A 15,971-nucleotide genomic window follows, 5' to 3' on the forward strand; every position below is an offset into this window, starting at 1 on the left:
CCTAAACCCTAAACCCTAAACCCTAAACCCTAAACCCTAAACCCTAAACCCTAAACCCTAAACCCTAAACCCTAAACCCTAAACCCTAAACCCTAAACCCTAAACCCTAAACCCTAAACCCTAAACCCTAAACCCTAAACCCTAAACCCTAAACCCTAAACCCTAAACCCTAAACCCTAAACCCTAAACCCTAAACCCTAAACCCTAAACCCTAAACCCTAAACCCTAAACCCTAAACCCTAAACCCTAAACCCTAAACCCTAAACCCTAAACCCTAAACCCTAAACCCTAAACCCTAAACCCTAAACCCTAAACCCTAAACCCTAAACCCTAAACCCTAAACCCTAAACCCTAAACCCTAAACCCTAAACCCTAAACCCTAAACCCTAAACCCTAAACCCTAAACCCTAAACCCTAAACCCTAAACCCTAAACCCTAAACCCTAAACCCTAAACCCTAAACCCTAAACCCTAAACCCTTCGTACCTTGGTACTAATTTTGTGTAATAATTTAGTCATTCGTTGCGCTGATTGCTTGGAGTCGTCGCTCTCGCAAAGACGGGCGCGCGTGTTCAAGTGGAACAGGCGTCGGGAGGTGCGCGCGCCGCGAGAAGTGCGCAACCGAGCATCAGTGCCCACCGCGCTTTGCTTAGTGCGTGAGGCACGATGGCGTCGATGTTGACGCGCGGTGCGTCTCGCCTCTCCCGTCATCGACACAAGGGCTGGATGAGCGCTTTCGGGAGGTCAGCCCTTCGCGGGTTCGCCGCCACGAGCGACGACGCGAAACCCGATGGAGGAGGTTGCGAGCCCACGTTCAAGGGCGCCTACTGCGAGTCCGTCGCCGTGGAGCTCGGGACCGAGCGCACGCCAGTGAGAGTAGGGTTCGAGACCGGAAGGGTGGCACGACTCACAGACGGCGCGATCGTGGCGAGCATGGGAGACTCGAGGGTGATTTGCGCGGCGGTGTGCTCGCGCGATGAGAACCCGGACGCGGGGTTCTTCCCTCTGCAAGTGGATTACCGTGAAAGACATAGCGCGTTCGGTAAGATCCCACCGACGTTCACGCGGCGCGAGGGTGCTCCGAAGGACCGTGAGGTGCTCGCCATGCGCGTCGTGGATCGAGCGATTCGCCCTCTGTTCCCCAAGTCCTTCTCCAGGGACACCAGTGTGCAGGCAATCGTTCTGGCCACGGACCAGTCGCAGGATCCAGCCGTGCTCGCGGTGAACGGCGCTTCCGCAGCGCTGTCTGTGTCGTCCATACCCTGGAATGGTCCTGTGGGGGCCGTGCGTGTTTCCGTGTTGGGCGACGGCAACGAGATAATTCTGAACCCCTCCGACAAGGACGTCGAGGCCAGCAAGCTTACGCTGTTTTACGCCGGAAACGAAAATCGCACTCTGATGATCGAGGCGCAAGCCGGCACCGCAGACGAAGGCGGCGTTCCCGAGTCCGTCGTGGCGAGTGCGCTACGAGCCGCGCACGAGGCGGCGAAGGTTTTGATCGAGCCCCAACGCAGGCTGCAGCGCGCGATCGGCAAGGAAAAGCTGGATCCAGTGCAGCAAACCCCAGAACAGGCAAAGTTAAGACACGACGTGTTTGACCGCTCGAGCGAAAAACTTCGCGCTCTGTACAAGGAGGAGATTCAGTGCAAGCACACGCGCGGGAAGAGAATGGCGGAACTTAAGGATGAGATCGTAAACTCGATGACAGAGGAAGGGATGTCGTTCACCAACAACGACGTCGAACAAGCTTTCTTTTGGGTAAGTTCACGCGTGATGCGGGACATGATCTTTGAGGACAAGAAGAGAGTGGACGGGCGCGGGATTCGCGAGCTGCGCCAACTCGGTGCGGAGTCAAACGTATTGCCGGTGGTACATGGATCTTCCATCTTCGAGCGTGGGAACACCCAGGCGTTGGCGACTGTGACAATTGGCAAATTGATTGATGCACAGAAGCTTGACGCGCCCGTCGGTCCAGATAACCGACGCATGATGCTGCACTATTCGTTCCCTTCGTTCTCCATCAACGAGACCCCGAGGCGCGGAGGTTTATCACGACGCGAGATTGGTCACGGCGCGCTGGCCGAAAAGTCTCTCGCTGGTATAATCCCAGCGGCGAAGGAATGGCCGTTTGCGGTTCGCATAAACGCAGAGACGATGGAGAGCAACGGGAGCTCCTCCATGGCAGCAGTTTGTTCCGGCTCTTTGGCGCTGATGGACGCGGGCGTGCCCATCAAAGAACATGTCGGTGCCATATCTGTTGGTCTGGTTATGGATGAGGACGAGCAGACGGGCAAGGTGACGCGTTATGAGCTGCTGTCGGATATCATGGGCTTGGAGGATGTGCTCGGGGATATGGACTTTAAGATTGCGGGAACGCGCGGTGGGATCACGGGAATCCAACTCGACTGCAAGCCCGCAGGGATCCCACTCGACATTCTGATCGAGGCTATGGACGTCGCGTCCATCGCAAGAAGCGCGGTGATCGACGAGATGGATCGTGCCATTTCCAAGCCCAGGAGCAGGGACGACTCCGAGGACGGCGCACAGTTTACCACGGTTCGCATGGACCGCAGCCTGATTGGTCGCCTGATAGGCCCCAAGGGCGATACTATCCGCGAACTGGAGCGAACTACGGGCGCAAAGGTGAGCATCCACGAAGAAGACGACGCTGGAGTTGATGACCAGTGCACCCTAGGTATCTTCGCGGGCACCAGGCCCGGGTTGGACGCGGCGCTTGAGAAGATTCAGTTGATTGCTTGGGTGCCAAAAGAGGGTGATGTTGTGAAGGCCAAGGTGGTCAATCAGCTCGCGTATGGATGGTTTTTGAGGTTGCCGAACGAGCAGGACGGGCTTTTACACGCCAGCGAATACTTGCACACGAGGAAGGTTGATCCGATGAAGGACAATATTTTTCAAATCGGTGAAGAGGTGTTGGTGAAAATAAAAGACGTGAGCGACGGGCGGGTCGGTCTCAGCGTCAAGGCGCTCTCGCCGGCGCCAGAGGGAACCGAGGTCGGGCGGAGAGGATCGCGTGCGGGTGCGGGATTTGAGAGGAACGAGGACGGGTCGCTCAAGCGCCCGCTGCGCCGCCTCAAGGATTGATGTCCACTGTCGTTGGATTTCATAATTGAATCAATTTTTGTCTGCCTCGACCCACTTGTCGAGCGGCCCCGGGTTTTCCTCCTCTCCCATCACGAGGTCGAAGAACAACCGTTTCTTGTTTTTCATCACCGCGTCGAAAACCTGAGCCATCATCCTCGCCGCGACGGGGTTCTGACGCGCGTCCTTTGCGTCCGCCGCGTACGCCGGAGCTCCACTGCCGGACACCACCCTGTAATGGTCGTCATCCGCCCTCCGAGCCACCGTCATCCTTCCACCACCAAGCTCCAGCTCGACGTCTTGCAGAGACGTCGAGTCACCTTTTGTCCAGCGCCAGCCGTCGTTGGGATTGGGCAGGGACCAGTCTCCGCCCTGGGGATCCCTCGCGAGCTTGGCGATTTTGAGATCCTCCGGATCGATCTTTGCCAGCAGTTCTTCCTCCTCCTTTTTCCGCGCGCGCGCCTCGGCTTCCGCCCTCGCGAGCTGCGCGGCCCTCTCCTCCGCCGCCCTGGCCTCCTCCTCACGTCGCGCGCGTTCGAGCTCCTTCTCTCTCTTTTCGCGCTCAATCTCCTCCGGATCCTCCAGGATGCCCGGCTTTTTGTCCCAGCTATCGTCCGACTGGTACCCGTCATCCTTCGTTTTCCCCGTCTTTCCCTCGGGCGCAGCCTCGCCGGCTTCCTTCTCCTCGGCGAAGATGGGGAGAGGCAGGTCCAGCGTCGGCTTCTCGTCGTCGGTGTTCTTCTTCTTCTTTCCACCCTTGGATTTCGGGGGCTCGGACCTCACCCTCGGGTCGACCACATCCTGCTTCTCCGTCGGGATCTCAACCGGGACCTTCGGCTCCTTAACCGGAAACTTCCCCGCCGTCCTCGCCTTCTTCCCTTGGTCGCCATCCTCACCCGCTTTCCCCTCGTCCCGCCCCCTCTTGCCGCCACCCTGCTTCTCGGTGGCGGCGGCATCCTTCGAGCTGTCATCGGCTACTCCGCGCAACGCGGCCATGCTGACGTCTCCAACCAGCTTGTCCTCATCAAGTCCAGCTCGCAGAGCCTTTATTTGTGCATCGAACTTCCCCTCCCTGATCATGCGGCGGATCCGATCGTCGATGTCCTCGGTGTAACATGCGCTCGGCTTGAAGTTCGGATAGAGATCCAGGTTCGATCCATTCCCTGCGGCCGGCGCCGAGGGTTTCGCCGGGGGAGGCGGCATAGCCTTGGCCGCCGCGTCGGCAGTCTTCGCGCCCATCCGTTCGAGCCGAGCCTCTTTCAACGTGATCCATTTCCCGTTCGAGCCGCGTTTCACCTTGACGTCGTCTTTGAACCATCCCTTCATACTCCATTCGTCTAAATTGCTCCACGGGTAAGGGCCTTGCACATTTTGCTGCAGTCGCGAGGAGGGTGGCTAGGTCAGCCGTCGCGGAAAAACAAACTTCGCGTTGGGATCCTCGAATTTAGGCGGCCTCGGACGATGTGTCGGCGGGGCGTCGGAGAACGCCTTAGCGCAGTTAAACTCACCTCCAAGTCCTCATAGTAGTACTCGTCGACAGCATCACTGTGGGTCGCCATCGTCCTCACCCGCGCCAGTCGAGGGTGACAACGCGGCCGTGAGTTGTGGTTTACCCTAGTAGAGCTTCAGATCATCAGGGACCATCTCAGGCGGGTCGCGAGAAAATTTTCAGCAGGTGACCACATTCAGGGCGCGCGGGAGATGGTGCTCTCGGTGTGGCGGGCCGCGACCCTAGCGCGGGGTTGCACCCTGGCGTTCATGATCGCCTTTGATCTCATCGTCGACGATTACGACACCTCCGGCTCGTTGTCACCCGGCCCAGGTCCGCGGGACCCGTCGTCTTCCGCGCTATGTCGACGAGCGGAGGGATTGGTGACCTGGGACTCGGTGTACTTCGCGCGCGTCGCGACGAACGGTTACGAGTACGAGCAGACGCACGCGTTCTTCCCCTTGCTCCCGTGGCTCATGCGAGCGCTGTCGCCTTTGTTCGGTGGTGGGTCGTGCGGGGTCGCGGTATCGGGCCTCGCGGTTTCGAACGCAGCGCACGTCGCCTCCGCGGTGGCGCTGGAGCGACTCGGCACCTCGATCCTCGACGACGAGGTGCTGGCGCGTGCCGCGGCTATGCTCTACGCGTTCAATCCCGCCGCGGTGTTCCACAGCGCGATATACACCGAGCCGCTGTTCGCATTCCTATCTTTCACCGGGTGCCTGCTGCTGGCGAGGACGAGGAAGAACGCCGCGTGCGTCGCGTTCGCTCTCGCGTCTCTCGCGCGTTCGAACGGGGTTCTCAACCTGATTCACCTGGCGTTCGACTTTTGGCGCTCGGCGCTCGCGCCGGCGCTGAGACAGATGCGACGGCTTTGGGGAGAGGAAGAAGAGGGCGGTGGGGATGTTAACGGCCACGAGAGCGCGGTTGCGAGGGTGAAGAGGCGAAAACGAGTGGCTTGGGCCAAAGGTCTGGCGACGGCGTCGTTTGTGTTTTTGGCTCGCTGCGTGTCGGTTTTGGCGCCGACGCTATGGTTTCAATGGATGGGGTACCGCACTTTCTGCCTCGGCGGAGGAGACCCGAACGGGTACTACGCTGCGAACCCTAGGCCGTGGTGCGCGTCGTGGAGGCCGTTCCCGAACGTATACGCCTTCGTGCAGGATCACTACTGGAACGTCGGGCTCTTCCGCTATTACTCGCCGAAACAGCTGCCAAACTTTCTGTTGGCACTGCCGGCGTTGGGGGCGAGTGTGCACGCGGCTCGTGCGTACGTCAAGGGCGCGGACGAGGACGCGACGTGGACGAGAAAGGAGCCTCTTCGACCGTTCATGTTTCAGTGGTGCGTCATGGCCCTCGCCGCGGCGGCTGTGATGCACGTCCAGGTGGCGACGCGTTTCCTCTCCGTCAGCCCCGCGGTGTACTGGTACCTGGCGAAGGTCGGCGCAAACGAGGGTGCGGGGACGAGAAAGATACGAAGGATCGTCAGCACGTACTGCGTGGTGTTCGGGCTCGTCGGCACCCTGATGTTCCCGACCTTCTACCCGTGGACGTGACGTGTAATGCGCGCTCATTCACGCTTTGACTAGCAGCTAGTTTTGACCAACAACAAGATTGGCCTACTCGACCATGGCGTCATCCCGGCTCTCCGCGGCGGCGACGGCTTCCTCCACCGCCTCCTTCAGCCCGGCCGGTGCCCCTCCCATCGCCTCCTCCGCCTTCTTTGTCCACTCCCTCAGGTCATTCAGCCTCTCCCTCTTCTGCTTCGCCTGCTCGGTCAGCGCGTGCTCCAGCGTCGACCTCGCCTGACACGGTCGCACCGCGTTCAAAAGGTGGTGAATATTGTTCATCAACAGGGAGATCTCCTCAACCCTGCGCTGGTACTGGCTCGGGGCTTGCACCATGTTGGCCGCGAGCACGGTAAAACGTGTGAGAAGATCCTTGTTCAGCCGTTTGAGCTCCTCGCGTATGTCTGGAGAGTCCGCATGGGGCGAGCGAGTGAGCGGAACGCGACGAGGGTGGAGCGGATGGTTTTGGATTTCGGGGGCGTTGGGATCTCTCGCGCACCTCCGTCAGTCGTGTACAGCTTCGCACTGTGCAGCACATCCTCCACCTTCTCGGTCTGTTCATCATCGCGGGGAGAACGTCATTGGGCGCGTCGGTGTGGACCGTGGGGCGGAGGGAACGGAGAACGGGTTGGGAGCAGACGGAAGGAAGATTAGGGCACCCCGGCTCTACCGTGTGCGTCGCCCCGAAGGCCGTGTACTGCCCGACGGCAGGCGGGGGAGGACCGGGGGGCGGCTCCTCCCTGGCGGGATCGTATAGCTTGTAGAAGCTGGGAGGCGGAGGGTACGGCATAACGTTCGTCGCCGCCGCCCTCGACCTCCCCGCGCGCTCACTCACTCTGCGGAAGACGTCAAGAGCTGCTTTTTCTGTCGTTCCTTGTCGAGTTTGTTCGGTCGCCGCCGGAGGGCCGGGAGGCTGTGCCCGTTCTGAGGGGCTCGACACGGGTGTTCACGAGCGGGGTTTCGAGGCGGGGTGATCACTAGAGAGTAATACGGCAAGTCATCGGTTAATATTCGCGAATAAGGCGCCGTGCTATGATAGCGGCGCGTGCCCTTCCTCGCGGCGCGCGCCTTCCCAGGCCCAACCCTCGAAACCATCATCATCGATCCACGTTCTTCGCCTCCGGGTACTTCTTGGCCATCTCCTCCCTGACCGCCCTTACCAGGTGTTTGATCCTGTAGCTCATCTTGGTGTTCTCCTCCTCCAGCATCTCAATCTTCGCCTTATCCTCCTCCGCCTGCCTTATCATCGCGGCCCTCTCCACGCGCGACTTGCCCAGCTCCACTCGAAGAGCCACCAGCTGGTCGTAGAACTTCTTCTTGAACTCATCCCCGGCCGCCGCGTCCCCGGCGGGCGCGGCCGGCACGGTCGCGCCCTCGGATATCTTCAACTCGAGGGCGGCGATGCGGCGCTCCGCCTCCTCCGCGCGAGCCTCGAAAGTTGCGACGTCGACGTCCATGCCGACGGTGTTTCTCCTGGAGAGATCTCCGTGCGCGTCTTCTTGTGGGGCATTTCTTGTGAGCGGCCGGAGCTTGCTGCTGGCTGGGGCGTGAAATTTTCTGGGACGTTTTTCCGAGGTGCCGATATCTCGGACGTTCCAACAACCTCTTCGGACCTCACAACGTAGCGCGCCCCGCACGATGCGCGTATCGCTACTGAGCGTGATCGCGGTCCTCGCCGCGGCGGTCCTCCCCGACCGAGGCGCCACCGCGCTTCGCGTCGCGTTCGTCGCCGACACCGGTATCGGCAACGACAACCCCGGTGTGTGGACAGACTGGCAAGGCAACAAGCAAGGGTACTACAAGTTGAACGGGGTCGACTGCCTCGACTTCGCCGGCGAGCCCTGCGCCCTTTACTCCCGCGCGCGTGATGTTCTCACTGCGGCGAAGGACAACGGCGCGGAACTGATTGTCCACGCGGGAGACATGGACTACGAGAGCGCCCCGAGGATGTGGAGGTACTTCGTGGACGAGACGATACGCAACCAGGGTATGGACTTCCTCGCCGTCAAAGGAAACCACGACGCCGACGGGTGGGACGGAGTACAGAATTTATGGAGCGGTAACCCCGAAGGATACGCCGCGCAGCTGAGGGGCACCGTCCCCGCGCGCGCGAACTGCCGCGGGTCATACGGCGAGGACATGGTTTGCGACTACGGACCAGTCGCGTTTGTGCTCAGTTCAGTCGGCGTCGAGGAAGCCGGCGAGGGCTCAGACACCAACCGACGCCACTACGAGTTCCTCGAGCGGGCACTCTCCGGTTCTGACGCCAGGTGGAAGGTGTGCGTCTGGCATATGAACATGGAGGACATGCAGGTCAGCTACAAAGGAGACAGCACTGGATGGGGCGCGTACGAGATTTGCCGCAAACACGGAGCCTTCATCGTCACCGGTCACGCGCACACGTACTCGCGCACGAAACAAATGGCCAGGTTCGGCACCAAGCAATGGAGCCACACCAAGAAGTATCTTCGAGTATCTGGAAACGACGACTCGCGCATCCACCTTCATCCTGGAGAAGAAGATGGCACGAGCGCGGTTGCCGTGGTTGGCTTCGGTGGCTACAAGAACGAGGCGATGCTCCGCGGCGGCAAACACTGGGCCAAGGTGTACTCGACCTCTTGCCTCGACGGCGATCCCGTTTGCGAGCAAGCTTCGGACGATGAGAAGTTCGGTGCGCTTCTATGCGACTTTCCCGACGACCCTGGCTCGTCCGAGACTGAGTGCTGGACGGTGACCACCGTTCGTCCGGGCGCGTCGAATCGCCAAAAGCGCCGATCATACCGCAACCCAAAGGACAGGTTCTGGCTCATCGCGGGCGAGGACCCGGATGCGGGCGAAGGGCGGACCGCGAATACGTACTCCACGATGTCGAGCGGTAACCAACGCTCCTTCGACGGGAGTCTAGACCGCAGCGAATGCTTCGACGTTCAGCCGCAAGACCACGAGTGCATCCTGCAAAAACGCTGGGGCAAGTGCGACGACTGGTGGCTCAAGAACGGCGGATACTGCGCCAAGACCTGCGGGCGGTGCGTGGAGCTGCTCGAGGTGAAAGAATACGAGGATTACATCGAAGAAAAGGACGACGACGACGAAACGAACGAGGCGCAGGTCCCCGCGTCGAAAGGCGTCGCGGCTGAGACCCCGGACGAGTCCGACTACATGAACATGGACGAAGTCGACTTCTACGCCATCGCCGAGGACGTCCTCGAGGGCCGCGGGTGACTGATGTACCGGAGAAAGACACGACGAGCGCGTTCAGAGAAAGCGGCGAGCTCATCATTACAAGTAACGCCAAACTCCAAGTCGTGTTCGTGCCGCTAAAACTCTTCTTCGTTTTGTTTTTTTCACGGGGGATACATCAGCCTCTCACCAAGTCATCGCCGCGCGCGCAAGGCGCAGGACTCGTCAGTCGGAACAGCTCGGTCGCTCGCTCGTTTCATCATCTGGGAAGGGATTTAGTACTCCTCGTCCTCGCCGTCGCCCTCAGCGGACTCGGCGCCGACCTCCTCGTAGTCCTTCTCGAGGGCGGCGAGATCCTCGCGAGCCTCGGAGAACTCGCCCTCCTCCATACCCTCACCGACGTACCAGTGGACGAAGGCACGCTTGGCGTACATGAGGTCGAACTTGTGGTCGAGGCGGGAGAACACCTCCGCGATGGCGGTGGAGTTGGAGATCATGCAGACGGCGCGCTGCACCTTGGCGAGGTCACCGCCGGGGACGACGGTGGGGGGCTGGTAGTTGATACCGCACTTGAAGCCGGTGGGGCACCAGTCGACGAACTGGATGGTGCGCTTGGTCTTGATGGTGGCGACAGCGGCGTTGACGTCCTTGGGGACGACGTCACCACGGTACATGAGGCAGCACGCCATGTACTTGCCGTGGCGGGGGTCGCACTTGGCCATCATGGAGGCGGGCTCGTACGCGGAGTTGGTGATCTCCGCGACGGAGAGCTGCTCGTGGTACGCCTTCTCCGCGGAGATCACGGGGGCGTAGGAGGAGAGCATGAAGTGGATGCGAGGGTAGGGCACCAGGTTGGTCTGGAACTCGGTGATATCAACGTTGAGCGCACCGTCGAAGCGGAGGGACGCGGTGAGGGAAGAGATCACCTGGCCGACGAGGCGGTTGAGGTTGGTGTAGGTGGGGCGCTCGATGTCGAGGGACCTGCGGCAGATGTCGTAGATGGCCTCGTTGTCAAGCATGACGGCGACGTCGGTGTGCTCGAGGAGGGAGTGGGTGGAGAGCACGGAGTTGTAGGGCTCGACGACCGCGGTGGACACCTGGGGGGAGGGGTAGATGGTGAAGCCGAGCTTGGACTTCTTGCCGTAGTCAACGGAGAGGCGCTCGAGGAGGAGGGAGCCGAGACCGGAGCCGGTACCACCGCCGACGGCGTTGAAGACCATGAAGCCCTGGAGACCGGTGCAGTTGTCCGCGAGCTTGCGGATGCGGTCGAGGCAGAGGTCGACGATCTCCTTGCCGATGGTGTAGTGACCACGGGCGAAGTTGTTCGCGGCGTCCTCCTTGCCGGAGATGAGCTGCTCGGGGTGGAAGAGCTGGCGGTAGGTGCCGGTGCGGACCTCGTCGATCACGGTGGGCTCGAGATCGAGGAAGACGGCGCGGGGGACGTGCTTGCCAGCACCAGTCTCGGAGAAGAAGGTGTTGAAAGCGTCGTCGCCGCCACCGATGGTCTTGTCGGAGGGCATCTGGCCGCTGCGGAACAGAGGTTGGGAGGGGAGAGATTGTGGTCAGTCAACGTGTTTGAAAAGTCGCAATTTTCCCGAGAATTCGGCCGTGGAGGAGGGCCCGGTCGGGCGGGTCAGAGAGCCGCGAAGACGTCCGCGACCAGCAGATCTGAACACACGCACGTGCCGTGGGTGATCGAGACCGCCGCCGCGCCGATCGCGCCATTCCGCGACCCTCCAGACCGGGTCCTCCGGGTTTCCATAATAGGAAAATTTATAGTCGTTCCCCCGTTTGGGCTGGAGACTTACTCAGGCTGGATGCCGTGCTCGAGGCAGTAAAGCTCCCAGCACGCGTTACCGGTCTGGATACCGGCCTGGCCGATGTGGATGGAGATAACCTCACGCATTGTTGAAGAAGAGTTGGAAAGTGGTGTTTCGAAAGAGCGCTGTGATGACGCTGTGCTTACGAAGTGACCGCCGGGATCCCATCGCAGCGGGGGATCTCTAAAATTCTGCTGGCGCTCCTCATTTTTGGAATCTGGACGCGCGTGTTGCGAGAACTCTCATAAATCGACCGCAGAAAAAACGCGAGCAGCTGGGCTTGTAACACCATCTCGGTCGGCCCTCGCGGAAAGGACGCCACTGTTGGGGCGCGACCGGCGATGGAACGGTCGATCCGCGCCGGAGCAATGGGTGGCGCCACGACTGCGACATCCGCGTCGGAGAAATCCGCGCTGCTCCTGAATCCACGCGCGGCCGCCGCTCACGCCGCGCTCAAGGAGCAGGCGAAAAAAAATCGGATGCTCCTGGCGGGCGCGGCGTCGATCTTCCTCTTGGTCTTCGCGCTCATCGCCGCGACGTCCCCTGCCCGCACGCTTCGAGCTCTGATCGGTCTCGGCGAAGCGCCAGTTGGATACTTCCATCGTAATCCTCACCTCTCGGTGAATCGCTTGGGAGACGGCGAGCCCGCGCGGCTGCACCCGCCAAACGACGCTCGAGCAGGCATGGATGCCGAGCACTACCAGGCGCTTCGCGCCGCGCTGACCACGAAGGACGTCAGGGAGACGATACCGGAGCAGTGCCGCGAGCAGACCGTCTGGCCGACCGAGACGAACCCCAAGGGGTCGGAGATCGTCATCTTCAGGGCGCAGCATCCCACGAAGGGCCGCCGCGAGTGCGACGCGACGCGGTGCAACCACGCCCAGTACGCTGCCCTCCACGGGTACAGGTTCTTCGAGCACGTCGTCGAGGAGGACCTCAACCCCAACGAGGCGTACCGAAAGGACTCCACGGCGCCTGAGGTGTTCTACATGCGCTACGCCGCGCTCATCGAGGCGTTCAGGATGTCTGACAAGTCGACCGATGCGCGGTGGTTCATGATGGTGGACTGCGACGTGATCATCACGGATCTTCAGCGCTCGGTGGAGGATCTCATCGATTCGGCGACCGGCGCGGCGCCCAAGAACGGTCCGCAGCTGGAGTACATCGTGGCGAGGGATCCGCTGTGGGCGAGCCTTCGCGAGGGGGGATGGAGCGCCAACTTCATGCACAACGACGTGATGCAGGTGAACGGCGGTGTGCAGCTCGCGCGCAAGTCTCGGTGGATGACGGATTTTTTCGAGCGGGTGTTCGAGTGCGACCCCGCGAAGACCGTCCCCGCGACGGAGCAGAGGTTTTACATGGAGGAGAGCAGCGGGTTCTGGCAGCACGTGCTCGGTGACCAGATATGTCTCACGTACCTCCTCGCCACGACCCTGCCGGGTCTGCATCCGACGCAGTTTATGGAGCGCGCGCCGGACAAGACTGTGCCGTCGCTGACTCGGTTCGGCCCCGCCGCGGTGGTTTCGCAGAGGGTCATGAACGCGTTCGACTGCGCCGGTGCCGAGAAGAGCTGTCATGACCGCGGTCCGCTGACCGCCGATGATCTTCTCGTTCGTCCGGAATGGTACCGGCCCGGGGACTGGATGATTCACTACGCCGGACAGCACGGGAGCCCGGAGAGCATCCGGGATATGCACCGCATGAGCAAGCAGGCGAGGGAAACTCTGGCGAACGCGGGCGGGGCGGACGCGAAAGCGACCTACCCGCTGAGCAGGTGGGATACGGAGGAGCAGGAGGAGAAAGTATCCAACTCGTTCTCGCTGGGTGAGGATGAGGAACCCGATTCACTGACAGAGTCGCCGCGGAAGTTACCCACGCACACGCAGCTGGTGAAGGATTACGTCACGCCGTCGATGATGAACGGGGAGTCGCAAAACTCGGGACTCTGTTCGGCATCGCTTTCGGTGTGCCCCCAGTGTGTCTGCGTCCGGATGTACAACGACGGCAAGGAGGCTGAGATTATCGATGGACCGCAGTCTGGCTCCTTTGTTCGTGGCGGCAGTGTTAGGGATGAGCGCATGTATCCGTACAGGTCACTCGCGGAACTGATCCAGTACGCGTCCAAGACGTCGATGCTGTACGCGGTCCGTACGATGTTGACGCAGGCTGGGCAGTACCTCAACTGTCCTTCCGCGAATGTCATGTTCTTCCCCGCAGATCAGAGCATAATCTCGCCGCAGGTGCAGAAGGCGTTGAAGAGCAGCGGAACGCCGCTGCTGATGCACGAGACGTCTTCTCCCTCGCTGGACGCAATCTGGATGCCGGATTTCATCTGGATGCGCAGCAAGGGGTTCACCGACAACTCATTCGGGGACGTCGAGATCGTGGATGTGAGCCTGATGGATGAGCCTGGACACAAGCCTGATGCCACCGCGTCACTCGCCTTTGCACCTGGAAAGTCGTTGCACGTCCTTCCTCCGAGCGCTTCAATGATGGAGATTGCGTGGGCGTGGGAGAGAAAGATTCCTAAGGTCTTTTGGCGCGGCTCCAGCCTCGCCGACACCCACGAGGGCGTGGGTCCCACCGCGTTCGTCGGAGCCATTGCGAACGTCCACGACGCCATCGCCGACTCCTGCCGCAGGGTGCCGCGGGTGCAGCTCGCGATGAGATCAGAGAACGTGCCCGGCGGTATCCCCGGGCTGGACGCTGCGCTGTCGTCGCTGGACGTCGACGGTAACTGCAACGCGGACGATCTGCGAGCCCTCAATCTGACGCTGGACGTTCAGGGTGCCGGGTATGAGCCCGCATGGGAGCAGCACCGTGGTGTGATTGACATCGCGGGTGCCGGCTCACACAGCGATAGGTACTTGAGGCTGGCGTCCACCTCGGTCGTCATCATCCTTGAGACAAAAATGCGGGGATGGTATTCGCACAAGCTCAAGCCGTGGGTGCATTACGTGCCGGCGACGCCCGACGATCTGCATGAGCGCATCGCGTGGGTGCTCGACGACGCGAATAGGGACGAACAGCATCGGATGATCCACGAGGCAAACTCGCTGGTGCGTTCGATGACTTTCGACGTGGAGGCCGCGAGGATCGGGAAGGCGGTGAGCCGCATGACTTGCAAGCCCGAGTTAGGAAGATTCACTTCGGTTTAGGCCAGTGGGGAGGAAACAAAGTTGGTCAACACTTCAAAGTTGACCCGGCCAGCCGGCCATCTTTTTCAATTATCTTTCCATTTTTTCACATCAAAACTACGACGCGAGCACAACTCTCAGCCTCTCATCGATCGCTTTCATCGCCCTCGAGATCACTTCCTTTTTGCCTTTCCGAAACTTCACCGCGAGCGCGAGGTTCTCCTTCTCTAACGCATCGCCGACTCCTGAAAGTTCCGCCAACTCTGCTGTCAACTCTTCCAACTTTGTTTCGTCCTCTTTCAGCGTCGTAGGGAAGTTACCAAGCGCGAGGGCGAGCGCAGCCTGTGCGGTTCGCAGCGCGTATGCCTCTTTTGTGCGGTCAAGGGTCGACTCTAACAGCGCCCCGTGCCGAAGCGGCTGCAACGCTTCGCCGCTTCCACCGCTGCTGAAATCCTCCGGACCCGAAGCGTACAGGACTCTGATACCCGCGAGCAGCCGCGCATCCACCGGTTGCCTCTCATCGCGCGTCACCAGCACTTCCGGATCGTCGTCCAGACCGAGCTCCGATAGCATGGCGCTCTGCCACGGTTCTGTACCTGCCGCAAACGGCACTTGAGCCAACCCCGCCACCTCACGAGCCGCCTCGAGGTAGCTGACGTCCCATCGAAGACTCGCGGTGTCGTGTTTGTTGATTCCCTGAGGCACAAAGCCGTAGTCGAGCAGGAAATGATCGTTGCTCAGGTTTCCGTAGTTGAGCGTGACCTCATCTCCCGCGCGAAGAGGCCGCGAGGCGACCATCTCGATCGCCCCCGGCCCCTCACCCATCGCTGCTCTCACCTCTGCGCTCGCTTCAAAGGAATGGTTGGCGACGTCAATCAGAGGTAACATCGCGGCGGGTTTCCCCTCCCCCGCGACACGGAACGCGCGGCTGGATGCGCACGCGAAAGCCCAACCCAGCGCGTCCGCGCCAACACTGTAACCGTTGAACGGGACACTCTCAGTCTCCCCGTTCTTACCAGCCGTGACGTTCTTCAGCGGACCCGAGGAGTAATCGATGAGGAATCGAGATCTGCGCTTGACCTGCACAACCAGCGGCAGATACTGCAGGGCATCGACAGCTTCCGGGCCAAAGAACAGCGGCAGACCTCTGTGCATGGCTGGAAGTAAGCTAATGTACTGAAAGAATGGCGACTTGCCACCCAAGGCACGTTCGTGTAAGAGCGCGAGGCCCAGACGTACGCTCCACAGCTCGTCTGGAATTTGGGCGATGAGTTCCTTGAGGTAGAGCGGCGTGTCCGGTTCGCGGTCTAGTTCCGCGGTCGCCTGGTCCGAAGAGGACGTCGATTCCCGGTCTTGCAAGGAGTACGTCATCTGTAGGACCCTCGGTAGGAGTATGAGGCGCTCGCCGACATCGACGTCCCTCGAAGCAGTGAGACCCCAGCCGATGCTCGGCGTCTGCACCATCGAGATGCCGCTCGTTGTCCCGCCGTAGGCTTCGAACCAACGCTGGAACGAGCTCAGCATGGCGTTCTGAAGCGCGGACTCTTGGTCCGAAGCGGACGAAGAGAGGGTCCTAGCGAAGGATCGCCCATCTTCGCGCCAGAACGCGCGGTGAGCGACACCGCACCGCCGCGCCAGCGACGCGAGCATCGCGCGCATCGCGGGACGAAGGACTGTGTTTTCCA

At 60.9% G+C, this 15,971-nt stretch overlaps 8 protein-coding genes across 8 annotated transcripts; 3 read left to right on the forward strand and 5 right to left on the reverse strand.

Annotated features, from left to right (window-relative positions):
- Positions 1 to 725: 725 nt before the first annotated feature.
- On the forward strand, positions 726 to 3,101 carry MICPUN_88427 (predicted protein; the record flags this gene model as incomplete). Its single annotated transcript, XM_002505822.1, has 1 exon — positions 726 to 3,101. One exon carries the CDS (start codon positions 726 to 728, stop codon positions 3,099 to 3,101), a length of 2,376 nt encoding a protein of 791 aa, XP_002505868.1.
- Positions 3,102 to 3,342: 241 nt separating this feature from the next.
- Positions 3,343 to 4,657, reverse strand: MICPUN_63867 (predicted protein; the record flags this gene model as incomplete). The annotated part of the gene is made up of 3 exons (XM_002506018.1): positions 3,343 to 3,383; positions 3,419 to 4,472; positions 4,607 to 4,657. The coding sequence occupies 3 exons, from the start codon at positions 4,655 to 4,657 to the stop codon at positions 3,343 to 3,345; spliced, it is 1,146 nt and encodes a 381-aa protein (XP_002506064.1).
- Positions 4,658 to 4,799: 142 nt separating this feature from the next.
- MICPUN_98290 (glycosyltransferase family 76 protein) lies at positions 4,800 to 6,137 on the forward strand (the record flags this gene model as incomplete). The annotated part of the gene is made up of 2 exons (XM_002505823.1): positions 4,800 to 5,481; positions 5,554 to 6,137. 2 exons carry the CDS (start codon positions 4,800 to 4,802, stop codon positions 6,135 to 6,137), a joined length of 1,266 nt encoding a protein of 421 aa, XP_002505869.1.
- MICPUN_109426 (predicted protein) lies at positions 6,131 to 6,971 on the reverse strand. The gene is made up of 3 exons (XM_002506019.1): positions 6,820 to 6,971; positions 6,649 to 6,703; positions 6,131 to 6,553 (listed from the first exon to the last, which is right to left on the reverse strand). Exons 1-3 carry the CDS (start codon positions 6,937 to 6,939, stop codon positions 6,201 to 6,203), a joined length of 528 nt encoding a protein of 175 aa, XP_002506065.1. The 5' UTR covers positions 6,940 to 6,971; the 3' UTR covers positions 6,131 to 6,200.
- Positions 6,972 to 7,246: 275 nt separating this feature from the next.
- MICPUN_63870 (predicted protein) lies at positions 7,247 to 7,606 on the reverse strand (the record flags this gene model as incomplete). The annotated part of the gene is made up of 1 exon (XM_002506020.1): positions 7,247 to 7,606. One exon carries the CDS (start codon positions 7,604 to 7,606, stop codon positions 7,247 to 7,249), a length of 360 nt encoding a protein of 119 aa, XP_002506066.1.
- Positions 7,607 to 7,787: 181 nt separating this feature from the next.
- On the forward strand, positions 7,788 to 9,371 carry MICPUN_63871 (predicted protein; the record flags this gene model as incomplete). The annotated part of the gene is made up of 1 exon (XM_002505824.1): positions 7,788 to 9,371. The coding sequence occupies one exon, from the start codon at positions 7,788 to 7,790 to the stop codon at positions 9,369 to 9,371; it is 1,584 nt and encodes a 527-aa protein (XP_002505870.1).
- A 32-nt stretch (positions 9,372 to 9,403) lies between these two features.
- On the reverse strand, positions 9,404 to 11,290 carry TUA1 (alpha tubulin 1). The gene is made up of 2 exons (XM_002506021.1): positions 11,138 to 11,290; positions 9,404 to 10,856 (listed from the first exon to the last, which is right to left on the reverse strand). The coding sequence occupies exons 1-2, from the start codon at positions 11,233 to 11,235 to the stop codon at positions 9,605 to 9,607; spliced, it is 1,350 nt and encodes a 449-aa protein (XP_002506067.1). The 5' UTR covers positions 11,236 to 11,290; the 3' UTR covers positions 9,404 to 9,604.
- A 2,454-nt stretch (positions 11,291 to 13,744) lies between these two features.
- MICPUN_63874 (set domain protein) lies at positions 13,745 to 15,945 on the reverse strand (the record flags this gene model as incomplete). The annotated part of the gene is made up of 1 exon (XM_002506022.1): positions 13,745 to 15,945. The coding sequence occupies one exon, from the start codon at positions 15,943 to 15,945 to the stop codon at positions 14,404 to 14,406; it is 1,542 nt and encodes a 513-aa protein (XP_002506068.1). The 3' UTR covers positions 13,745 to 14,403.
- Positions 15,946 to 15,971: the final 26 nt, after the last annotated feature.

Source organism: Micromonas commoda, chromosome 14 (assembly GCF_000090985.2).
Source record: "Micromonas commoda chromosome 14, complete sequence".
Taxonomy (NCBI): domain Eukaryota; kingdom Viridiplantae; phylum Chlorophyta; class Mamiellophyceae; order Mamiellales; family Mamiellaceae; genus Micromonas; species Micromonas commoda.

Coding starts and splice junctions, on each gene's coding strand:
- MICPUN_109426 (XM_002506019.1), bottom strand. CDS start 6,939: ATGCCGTACCCTCCGCCTCCCAGCTTCTACAAGCTATACGATCCCGCC. Junction 6,704..6,819: donor CCTTCGGGGCGACGCACACG/GTAGAGCCGGGG, acceptor GATGATGAACAG/ACCGAGAAGGTGGAGGATGT. Junction 6,554..6,648: donor GCTGTACACGACTGACGGAG/GTGCGCGAGAGA, acceptor CGGACTCTCCAG/ACATACGCGAGGAGCTCAAA.
- TUA1 (XM_002506021.1), bottom strand. CDS start 11,235: ATGCGTGAGGTTATCTCCATCCACATCGGCCAGGCCGGTATCCAGACC. Junction 10,857..11,137: donor GAGCACGGCATCCAGCCTGA/GTAAGTCTCCAG, acceptor TCTGTTCCGCAG/CGGCCAGATGCCCTCCGACA.